This window comes from Myxine glutinosa, chromosome 10, assembly GCF_964187855.1.
Source record: "Myxine glutinosa chromosome 10, kmMyxGlut1.1, whole genome shotgun sequence".
In the NCBI taxonomy this organism is placed as follows: Eukaryota; Metazoa; Chordata; class Myxini; order Myxiniformes; family Myxinidae; genus Myxine; species Myxine glutinosa.
The window spans coordinates 97,225,058-97,237,128 of record NC_136270.1 but is presented as its reverse complement, the minus strand read 5'-3'; the positions used below and the strand labels follow the sequence as shown (position 1 = coordinate 97,237,128).

At 51.8% G+C, this 12,071-nt stretch overlaps 1 protein-coding gene across 1 annotated transcript in view; it reads left to right on the top strand.

Annotated features, from left to right (window-relative positions):
• LOC137433398 (uncharacterized) overlaps positions 1-12,071 on the top strand; it is a 320,088-nt gene that overhangs the window by 259,316 nt on the left and 48,701 nt on the right. Inside the window, exon 35 of the mRNA XM_078785923.1 lies at positions 6,574-6,794. Within this exon, the coding sequence (XP_078642049.1) occupies positions 6,574-6,794 (221 nt within the window). The remainder of the gene's footprint in view (positions 1-6,573; positions 6,795-12,071) is intronic.

Below are 12,071 nucleotides of genomic sequence, written 5' to 3'. Positions count from 1 at the left end.
AGCCTTAAATACTGCATTAAAACAAACAGAAAACATACCAAATGTAAATAACACACAAATCATCACATGAAAGTCTTGTAATTTTACTCCTGAAGCGCGATGCTGCGCGCGCTAATGCTTACGCAAAGAGCAAGCGGACAACGCGGTTCATAAAAGAGTCTTTATTGAAAGTACTCAAACTGCAGCACTAAGCTGCTCAGGGCTGCGCGCCCCGTGTATATCGTGAGGCCACGCCTCTCTCCCTGGCGTGGCCCATCCCCACTTGGTGTGCGGGGTGATGTCACCACGTCAGTGCTTTCGTGTCCGCCACACGCGCCCCCCCCAGAATCCCCGCGCACCTGAAGGGTCAGTTTGCGGGGCAAACGGATGACCCGGCCGAAGCGCCCCCTGGCGACTGGCGGCGTCTGGGATGCAGGGATGCCATCTGGGATGCCTCCGGCTGCAGGACCGGGGGGCGGCGTGGCGGCGAGGCTGGGCGGTGCCGGGGGTCCGCCCGCAGGGGGGCGGCCCCGACGCGTGGGTCGGGCCACTGGCGGGGGATGGTCCACGTTGAGGTGGGCCGGCTTGAGGCGGTCTACAGAAACGCGGTCAGGAGTACCGCCGATGTCCAGGGTGAAGTGCTTCGCCCCGGTCTCCAGCACGCGGAAAGGCCCGTCGTACGGGGGCCGCAGTGGTGTCCGGTGGGCATCGTGGCGGACGAAGACGTACTCCGCCGTGCGAAGCTCCGGGGCGACGTGCGTCGGTGGGTGCCCGTGGCATGCCGTTGGCACCGGGGCGAACCTCTGGGCGGTCTCTTGCGGGGCGGAGCGCTGCTGTGCCGCGGACCATGGTGCCGTGGAGTCGGGGAGGAACTCGCCCGGCACCCGCAGCGGTTGCCCGAAGACCAACTCCGCCGCGGATGTGCGCAGGTCCTCCTTGGGCGCCGTCCGGAGGCCCAGCAGGACCCAGGGGAGCCTGTCGACCCAGCCGCCGTCACGGAGGGTGGCCCGGAGCGCGGCCTTCAATGAGCGGTGAAATCGCTCACACAGGCCGTTAGCCTGGGGGTGGTAGGCCGTGGTTCGGTGCAGCCGGACCCCGAGCCCCTGCGCGACCGCCCCCCAGAGCTCCGAGGTGAACTGGGGGCCGCGGTCGGACGAGATGTCTGAGGGGGCGCCGAACCGGGCGACCCAGGTGGCGATGAAAGCCTGCGCGACATTGGCCGCCGTCGTCGACGCCAAGGGCACGGCCTCCGGCCACCGGGTGGTGCGGTCCACCATGGTGAGGACGTGGGTGAAACCCCGCGAGGGGGGCAGAGGTCCCACCAGGTCCACGTGGACGTGGTCAAACCGGCGTTCCGGCACCGTGAACGGGGCCAACGGGGCCTGGGTGTGCCGGTGCACCTTGGCGCGCTGGCACGCGAGGCACGTCCTGGCCCGGCCGCGGACGGCCTTCCGGAGGCCATGCCAGACGAACTTGTCGGCGATCAACCTTTGGGAGGCCCTCGCGCCCGGGTGGGACAGGCCGTGGATGGCGTCAAACACCTGGCGCTGCCAGCCCGCGGGCACGATGGGGCGAGGACGCCCGAGGGAGACGTCGCACAAGAGGGCCGCGCCCACGCCATCGAACGGCACCTCAGTGACGCGGAGGCCCGTGACGGCGGTCCGCAAGGCCTGGACGTCGGGGTCAGCGGCCTGGTCCGCTGCCATCCGGGCATAGTCGATGCCGAGGTGGACTGCGTGGGCGACGGCCCGGGAAAGGCAATCCGCCACCGGGTTGTCCTTCCCCGCGACGTGCCGGATGTCCGTCGTGTACTCGGACACGGCCGAGAGGTGACGCTGCTGCCGGGCCGACCACGGCTCGGTGACCTTGCCCATCGCGAAGATCAGCGGCTTGTGGTCGACGAAGGCCGTGAACGCACGGCCCTCGAGCAGATGGCGGAAGTGCCTGATCGCCAAGTGAAGCCCGAGCAACTCGCGGTCGAAGGTACTGTAACGGCGTTCGGGCGGGCAAAGCTGCCGGCTGAAGAACGCCAGCGGTTGCCAAGCTCCACGCACCCATTGCTCGTGCACCGCGCCCACCGCGTAGTCCGAGGCGTCGGTGGTGAGGGTGATCGGTGCATCGGGCGCCGGGTGCGCGAGCATGGTGGCGTTAGCCAAGGCAAGCTTCGCGCCCGTGAACGCCGTGTCCATCTGCTCGGTCCAGGTAACGTCGCCTTTGCCCGGCTTACCTCGGAGAGCTTCGTGCAGGGGGCGCAGGAGCTGGGCGATACGGGGCAGGAACCGATGGTAAAAGTTCACCATGCCCAGGAACTCCTGCAGCCCTCTGATCGTGCGGGGGCGCGGAAACCCCTTCACCGCCTCCACCTTGGCCGGCAGGGAGACGGCTCCGTGCCTGGTGACACGGTGCCCCAGAAAATCGATTATGGCGGCGCCGAACCGGCACTTTGCGGGGTTCACAATCAGGCCATGCTGGCCCAGGCGTTCGAAGAGCGTGCGGAGGTGGCGTAGGTGCTCTTCGCGGGACGCGCTGGAGACGAGGATATCATCCAGGTAGACGTAGACAAAATCCAAGTCGCGCAGGACGCTGTCCATCAGTCGCTGGAACGCCTGAGCCGCATTCTTCAGACCGAAGGGCATCCGCAGGAACTCGAAGAGTCCGAATGGCGTGATGACCGCCGTCTTCGGGACGTCCTCCGGCCTGACGGGGACCTGATGGTAGCCGCGTATGAGGTCCACCTTCGAGAAGAAGGACATGCCCGCCAAACGGGCGGAAAACTCCTGAATGTGGGGGACGGGGTAGCGGTCGGGAGTGGTGGCGTCATTGAGACGGCGATAGTCCCCGCACAGTCGCCATCCCTCGCCGGGCTTCGGCACGATGTGCAGCGGCGACGCCCAAGCGCTCTCTGAGCGCCGAACGATGCCGAGTCGCTCCAGGGTAGCGAACCCCGCTTTTGCCACCGCCAGCTTCGTCGGCTCGAGGCGGCGTGCCCGGGCGTAGACCGGTGGCCCGACGGTGGGGATGTGATGGGCCACCCAGTGCTTGACGGCCCCCGCCGAGAAGGTGGGCCGCGTGAGGGCCGGGAAGCCGGCGAGGAGGCGGGTGAATGCGTCCGCTGCCGGAAGCGTACAGACCAACGTGGCCGGAACCGAACCGTTCGGCAAGCCGCTTGGCAAGCCGCTCGTTGAGCTGCTCGACGAGCTGGGCAGCGCACAAGCGAGCGAGCTGAACGTCTCGGCCTGGACAAGACGTCTGTGCTTTACGTCGACCAGGAGCCCATTAGCGCACAGGAAGTCTGTGCCAAGCAGTGCCATGGGCACGTCGGCAGTGATGAACGTCCATCGGAAAACCTGCCCTCCGAACCGCAGAGAGAGGCAGCGTTTTCCGTACGTACGGATGGGCGTCCCGTTCGCCGCAAGCAGCGCGGGGCCCCCGCCCGCGGCGTGCTTGTCTGACGTACCGGCGGGAACGACACTCACCTGCGCTCCCATGTCGCACAGGTAACGGCGCCCAGATAAGGTGTCCGTTATGAACAGCAGGCTGCTCGAACGGCCGGCGCTCATCGCCACTATTGAGCGCCGGCCCGGGCGTTTCCCGACCTGTTGAAGGAGCATGGCGGATGACATTGCCGAGCCTCGTGGCCAAACTTGGCGTGGAACCAGCACCAGGTGGTGGAGCTGGAGGAGTGTGGCTGGCTCCGCCAGGCCGGTGGAGTTGCCGGTTTTCCCCGCGGTGGCGGTTTTCGTGGCGGCGGTCACGAGGGGCGTATCAGCATGCTGCGTATGCTGTGTAAGCTGATGCTGTGGATCAGCATCATCAGCAGCATCAGCAGCATCAGCCTCGAGGTCCGTGACGGCCGCACCGACTCTCGCCCACGTATCCGAAGCCGCGAAGTACCTGTCTGCCGCGGCGGCCAATGCTCGGGGTTCCGTTAGCCCGGTCCCGGCCAACGCGAGGCGAACCTGCGCTGGAAGTTGGCGACGGAAAAGTGCTCGGAATAGAGAACCGGGGGCTTCGTCGCCCAACAGTGACAGCATATGGTCCATTCGGACCGACGGGCGCGTGTCGCCGAGCTCGGGGAGATCCAGGAGGCGGTCGGCCCGTGCGTCGTCTGTGAGGCCGAACGTGGCTAGGAGTAGCCGCTTGAGTGCCTCGTACTTGTGGCCGTCCGGTGGGTGGCAAAGGACGGACACAACTCGAGCGGCCGTGCCGGGCCCGAGGGAGGCGACGACGTGGCAGTAGCGCGTGTCGTCGCCGGTGAGGCGCCGAAGCTGAAATTGGGCTTCGGCTTGGACGAACCAGACTTCGGCCTGGGCCTCCCAAAATTCGGGAAGTTTAATCGACATTGCCTTGTCGTTTGCCATTGCAATGGCGTCGTGTTCGGAAGGATCGCTACGGCAGATCCAACGTCGAGGTCACCATATGAAGCGCGATGTTGCGCGCGCTAATGCTTACGCAAAGAGCAAGCGGACAACGCGGTTCATAAAAGAGTCTTTATTGAAAGTACTCAAACTGCAGCACTAAGCTGCTCAGGGCTGCGCGCCCCGTGTATATCGTGAGGCCACGCCTCTCTCCCTGGCGTGGCCCATCCCCACTTGGTGTGCGGGGTGATGTCACCACGTCAGTGCTTTCGTGTCCGCCACACTCCATTATTTTGTGGTACATTTTGAACTGAAATTGGCAACTGCCATTGCATATGTAGAATTGCCGAATGATATAGTATCTAAGCACACTTGCTCACATCCAAAAGAGTACCAGGAACTGCTTTGCTGGTGCAGATTAATCTTTCACAGTAGCAAAGAACCCGCTCTTACAGATGGGTTACTTGCCCCAGAATTGGCATATTTTAATAATAGTTGTAAATTGTAATACCCCGCCCTCCGACTCCAGGAGCGGCGCTAGGCCATAATATTTGCAAACAGAGGATTGGGGTCGTTCCCCCACTCTGAACCCCCGGGACTAGGAATTCTTTTATCTCCTAAAATATTCCCGTACACACATCGACGACAACCACCACTTTTCATCACATTGTGTTTTTTTCTTTTCTTTTTTTTCTTTTTCTTTGTATACAGAATCGAGGCTCGTGAAAGAGCTAACATTTATCAAACAAACAAATCAAACAAACAAGCAAACAAAGTATATAAAAAGGGGAGCGGTAGACAAGATGGGGAGAGGGGAGGAAGCACACAAACAACATTTGAGAGCAGGGACATCGGGAGATGTGTGGGAGGGAGAGGGCTTGGGGGGAGGCAGGATAGGTATAAAACGCAAGGACACCAAGGACTTCCAGGAAAGAAGTTGGTTTTTCAAAAAAGTGTATTTGGGGTGAAATTAGCGGGGTAGAAAATGTCAAGGTTTTGGATTGGGGAAGATAAGAGATGGTGGTGAACAGCTGTTTTAAAGAGCTGGAGGGAGGAGTGGGATTGAAGAGAGTGAGGGAGTTTGTTCCAGAGGCGGGAGAAAAGAGGAATGAAGGAGTGAAGGTGAGCAGAGAGTCTTGATTTTGGCAGTTTAACCATAGTAGGGTTGCAGGCAGATCTTGTGCGACCTGTAGGAATATTTGGGGGACAGAGCCCAGAGAGAGCTGGGGGAGCAAGGCCGGAGAGTCCACAACTATCGGGGACGCCTCTTCACGGTGGTTTTACCCCCCAACACAAGTCGGGGGCCAAATCTTCCCCATTCTTCCTTGCTACCTGGATTCGTCAGGGCAGCGCGTTCATGGTCCGAGTTCCAATCAATCCCCATGGACCGGCCCTTTCCCTCTTGTGTCTCTCTCTTGTGTGTGTCTCTCTCTCTCTCTCTCTCTCTCTCTCTCTCTCTCTCTCTCTCTCTCTCTCTCTCTCTCTCACACTCTAATTCTCACTCTCACTCTCTCTCTCTCTCTCTCTCTCACTCTCACTCTCACTCTCACTCTCACTCTCACTCTCACTCTGTCCTGGCCCTATCTTTGTGAAAGTGGAGTACACCATCGTGGATATAGGGGATATCTGGGGTGCTCCTACTAGATCAGTCAGCTATCTCCGTGATGTGGGCTTGTTTGAGAGAACTGACCAGGGCTATACAACAACACCACCACCACCACCAACAACAACAGCAGCATTGTGTCAAGCATTTCAGGAGTGCATACAAGTCAAAAAACAAACCCTGGTGTTGGGCTAGCGGCTAGGGTGCCGTCTTAGGATCCTAGGATCCTGGGTTCGAATCCTGGTCGATCGCTGAATTAACGCCAGGGGGGTTGACTCAGCCTGTCATCCTTCCGAGGTCGGCAAATTGAGTACCAGTTCACTGGTAATTCCCTGTTTGTCGTTAAAGGCGGCAAAAAGGGTTGGCGTCAGGAAGGGCATCCGGCCGTAAAACATTGCTTCAAAAAGGGGACCAAAAAAACCAACAACAACCACGGTTCCCGAAAAAGGCCAACCTCCGCTTTGCGGGGAAAAATGGCCTCTAAAGGTGTTTTTTATTTATTTTTTATATAAGTCAAAAACAAGCACAAACAAACAAACACACAAATAGACACGTCTCAAATTATATAGGATGATTGTTGCATTCTTGCCACGAGTTGAAGCAAAGTGGTTTCCTTATTGTTCTTTTATACAGCTCTGGAATCTAAGCTGGTAAGCCAGTTCTGCGTGGATGAGCAAGGGCATGTCGACTCCCGGACTCACCGTATTGATGATGCCCAGCCTAATGTACCGACCCCACCACAACCCACTCATCCACATGAGGAGACCCCAACAGTGGCATCCACTGCAGTCATCCCAAAATTCGCAAGCAGAGACAGGGAGAGGATGAGAGAACGTGAAGAACAACAAACACAGGTTGTGACATGTTTCACACTCCATCTATCATGCTTTGCTTTCCATTTTACTCCTTTTCACCAGGCCAAGCATATATCACAGTAATACCCTCAGAAATGTAATGTACTTACAGGTGAGCATCGACATTTAATAGATTTTTATTCTCAGCAATGCCTGTTTTAATTGTATCACCTGACAGGTGAAACGTCCCAGTGCACCTTGTACTTCTATTATTTATTTGCTCGTTTTAACTGTTGTCCACTTCAATGCAGATTCAGTCTCCATTCAAAACAAATAAAGATAATAGCATATTTTTCCTTCACAGTGATCTGCATATGATGCATGTAGTAAAAAAAAAAACTCGATTTAAACCTCGCCTCCATCCCGTGCCCACCCATGCCTCTCTTTCCTGTGCACTCCAATTCATTCTTGTAATCTTCCTTCCAAATTACTTTCCTTTCCCTGCCTCGCCAGTCTTTACCTCTTTTTCTCATCTTTCCGAATACCCTCCAACAACCCGTTCTTTTTCTTATTTGTACATATAAATATAAATACACCACATGATCTAAAGTATGCGGAAACTCCTTTTAATTAGTGAATTCGGCTGTTTCAGCCACACCCATTGCTGACAGGTATATATAATCAAGCACACAGCCATACAATCTCCATAGACAAACATTGGCAGTCGAATGGGCCGTACTGAAGAGCTCAGTGACTTTCAACATGGCATAGGATGCCACGTTTCCAACAAGGAAAAAGTCAGTTTCCTTTGGAAGGGGAAAAAAAAGTCAGTTCGTCAAATTTCTACCCTGCTAGAGTTGACCCAGTCAACTCTAAGTGCTGTTATTGTGAAGTGGAAACATCTAGGAGCAACAACAGCTCAGCCGCAAAGTGGTAGGCCACACAAGCTCACAGATGGGACCGCCAAGTGCTGAAGCACGTAGCACGTAAAAATCGTCTGTCTTTGGTTGCAACGCTCACTACCGAAGAGCTCCAAACTGCCTCTGGAAGCAACGTCAGCACAACAACTGTTCGTCGGGAGCTTCATGAAATGGGTTTCCATGGCCAAGCAGCCGCACACAAATGTAATATCACCATGCGCATTGCGCAATGCCAAGTGTCGGCTGGAGTGGTGTAAAGGTCGCCACCATTGGACTCTGGAGCAGTGGAAAAGCGTTCCCTGGAGTGATGAATCACGCATCACCATCTGGCAGTCCGACGGATGAATCTGGGTTTGGCAGATGCCATGAGAACACTACCTGCCTGAATGCATAGTGCCAACTGTAAAGTTTGGTGGAGGAGGACGAATGGTCTTAGGCTGTTTTTCATGGTTTGGGCTCGGTCCCTTAGTTCCAGTGAAGGGAAATCTTAATGCCACAGCATACAATGACATTCTAGATGATTGTGTGCTTCCAACTTTGTGGCAACAGTTTGGGGAAGGCCCTTTCCTGTTTCAGCATGACAATGCCCCCGTGCACAAAGCAAAGTCCATACAGAAATGGTTTTTCGAGATCGGTGTGGAAGAACTTGACCTCAACCTGACCTCAACCTGACCTGACCTCAACCCCATCGAACACCTTTGGGATTAATTGGAACGCCGACTGTGAGCCAGGCCTAATCACCCAACATCAGTGCCTGACCTCACTTATGCTCTTTTGGCTGAATGGAAGCAAATCCCTGCAGCAATGTTCCAACATCTCGTGCAGCGGTTCTTAACCTGGGGGTCGTTTCGGGTTTTCTGGGAGTCACGAAGGGGTCATAAATAACATATCAATTTGTTGAGCCCATTTTTCGGAACGTAACAAAGGTACATACCACACACAGTATTTTGTTCACGCATGCACGTACGTCACGACCCCCAGGTTAAGAACCGCTGATCTAGTGGAAAGCCTTCCCAGAAGAGTGGAGGCTGTTATAGCAGCAAAGGGGGGACCAATTCCATATTAGTGTCCATTAATTTGGAATAAGATGTGTGATGTTTGGGTGTCCACATCCTTTTGGTCATGCCTGTGGGTATTGTTTTGGGGAAAAAAATGTTTTTTTTGTTTGTTTGTTTTTGGGGTGGGGAGAGGGAGGGGGGGGGGGGGGGGGTGGACATTTTCAACTTAAATCTCAAGTTAAATTGTTTATAAAAATGTAATATCATGTATATTAGAAATACATTTGTGCAAAATAATTGTTTGTATAATGATTAGTGCAAACCATGACAAAACAGCAACTCAGGTGCAGTCATCGATCTATATATCAACATATCTGGGCAGTGTCTGTGTTGTCACTGAACTACTCCCTCAAACTTTTGTTTCCGTGATTGTGAAGTGTTTTTAATAACATGGCTGTGAGGTGTTTTGAATTATGTGGTGGTGAGGTGTTTTAATTACATGGTGGTGAGGTGTTTTGAATTACCTGGTGGTGAGGTGTTTTAATCATGTGGTGGTAAGGTGTTTTGGATTACATAGTGGTGAGGTGTTTTGAATTACCTGGTGGTGAGGTGTTTTGAATTACATGGTGGTGAGGTGTTTTAATCATGTGGTGGTGAGGTGTTTTGAATTACATGGTGCTGAGGTGTTCTGAATTACATGGTGCTGAGGTGTTCTGAATTACATGGTGCTGAGGTGTTCTGAATTACATGGTGGTGAGGTGTTTTGAATTACATGGTGGTGAGGTGTTTTAATTACATGGTGGTGAGATGTTTTGAATTACGTGGTGGTGGGGTGTTTTAATTTCGTGGTGGTGAGGTGTTTTGAATTACGTGATGGTGAGATATTTTAATTATGTGGTGGTGAGGTGTTTTAATTACGTGATGGTGAGGTGTTTTAATTACATGGTGGTGAGGTGTTTTGAATTACGTGATGGTGAGATGTTTTAATTACGTGGTGGTGAGGTGTTTTGAATTATGTGATGGTGAGATATTTTAATTATGTGATGGTGAGGTGTTTTAATTACATGGTGGTGAGGTGTTTTGAATTACGTGATGGTGAGGTGTTTTGAATTATGTGGTGCCTTGGGTGTTCTGAATTACGTGGTGGTGAGGTGTTTTAATTGCTTGGTGGTGAGATGTTTTGAATTACGTGGTGGTGAGGTGTTTTAATTACGTGGTGCTGAGGTGTTTTGAATTACGTGATGGTGAGGTGTTTTAATTACCTGGTGGTGAGGTGTTTTGAATTATGTGGTGGTGAGGTGTTTTGAATTATGTGGTGGTGAGGTGTTTTTTTATTACCTGGTGGTGAGGTGTTTTGAATTACATGGTGGTGAGGTGTTTTGAATAATGTGGTGGTGAGTTGTGTTGAATTACGTGGTGGTGAGGTGTTTTGAATTACCTGGTTGTGAGGTGTTTTGAATTAGGTGGTGGTGAGGTGTTTTGAATAATATGGTGGTGAGGTGTTTTTAATTTTGTGGTGGTGAGATGTAATCATCCCAAACTTCCAGTCTGCACCTATCCCTCCCGTATATATGTGCTGAGGGTTATTATTATTATTATTATTATTATTTTTTCAACCTAAATATTCAACATAAATTGCTTATATAAATGCAATATCACAAACACTACAAATAAATTTGTGCAAAATAATTGTTTGTACTATGATTGGTGTAAATCATGACAACACAGCAATTCAGGTACATGCATTATCCTCAGCTAAAACAAGCCCATTTCCTCTGTAATGACACGTGGTTAGGCGAGCGTAGCGAGCCGAGCCAAGCTAGTATGTACAGTTATGTGAAAAATTAAGTACACCCCATGTAAAGTTTAGACTTTTTCAACATATTTCAACATACAGCTATTTGATCTTCATTTCAACAATATTGATGGATAAAGGTGATATAATATAACAAATATCATGAAACATTTATATTTTGTAGTCCATTGTATAATTTAAATAAACATAAATGAAAATTTTGCATGTGGAAAAAGTAAGTACACCCCTACATTTATCACTACTTCAAATACTTTAAATTTAGAATCAGGTGCACCAGCTCAGGTGCAAATGATTAGAACATCGTTGGAGAGGATCTTGGAGGAACCTGTGTTATTTAAACCTCAGACATTTAGTTTGGTTTGCTCTTTGTTGTTGAAGTGTGCAGCGTCACCATGCCGAGATCAAAAGAGCTCTCTGAAGCCTTCAGAAAGAAGGTTATAGATGCCTACGAGTCTGGGAAGGGATTTAAAAAGATCTCCAAACAATTTGAAATCAATCATTCGACTGTCCGGAAGATCATCCACAAGTGGAGAAGATTCCAAACAACTGCCAACTTGTTCAGGCCAGGCCGCCCCAGCAAGTTCAGCCCGAGAGCAGACCGCAAGATGCTTAAAGAAGTCTCTAAGAACCCCAGAATGTCATCACGGGACCTACAGGTAGCTCTTGCCACTGTTGATGTCAAAGTGCATGAGTCTACCATTAAAAAGAGGCTGCACAAATTAGATCTACATGGGAGGTGTGCCAGGAGGAAACCTTTGCTGTCCAGAAAGAACATCAGGGCAAGACTAAAGTTTGCCAATGAACACCTAGGCAACGACCAGCACTTCTGGAACAATGTGATCTGGACAGATGAGTCAAAGGTAGAGCTATTTCGCCACAGTACCACAAGACATGTTTGGCAAAAACCAAAGACAGCATTTGACCACAAGAACCTGACACCAACTGCAAAGCATGGTGGTGGAAATATTATGGTTTGGGGCAGCTTTGCTGCATCAGGACCTGGGCAGCTCACCATCATATAATCCACTATGAATTCTTCATTGTACCAGAGGGTGCTTGAGGATAATGTGAGGCCATCTGTCAGAAAGTTGAAGCTCAACCGAAGGTGGACCTTGCAACATGACAATGACCCTAAACATACCAGTAAATCCACCAATGGATGGCTGAAAAGAAAGAAATGGAGGGTTCTTGAATGGCCGAGTCAAAGCCCGGATCTAAATCCCATCGAGATGTTGTGGGGGGATTTGAAACGAGTTGTGCATGCAAGAAACCCCTCAAACATCACACAGCTGGAAGAATTCTGCATGGAGGAGTGGGCAAACATTTCTCCCAGTCAATGTCAGAGACAGTTATAAGAAGCCTACTTGAGGTTGTTTCTGCCAAAGGGGTTAATACCACCTATTAGAGCCAAGGGTGTACTTACTTTTTCCACATGCGAAATTTGCATTTATGTTTATTTAAATTATACAATGGACTACAAAATAAAAATGTTTCATGATATTTGTTATATTATATCACCTTTATCTGTCAATATTGTTGAAATGAAGATCAAATAGCTGTATGTTGAAGTATGTTGAAAAAGTCAAAACTTTACATGGGGTGT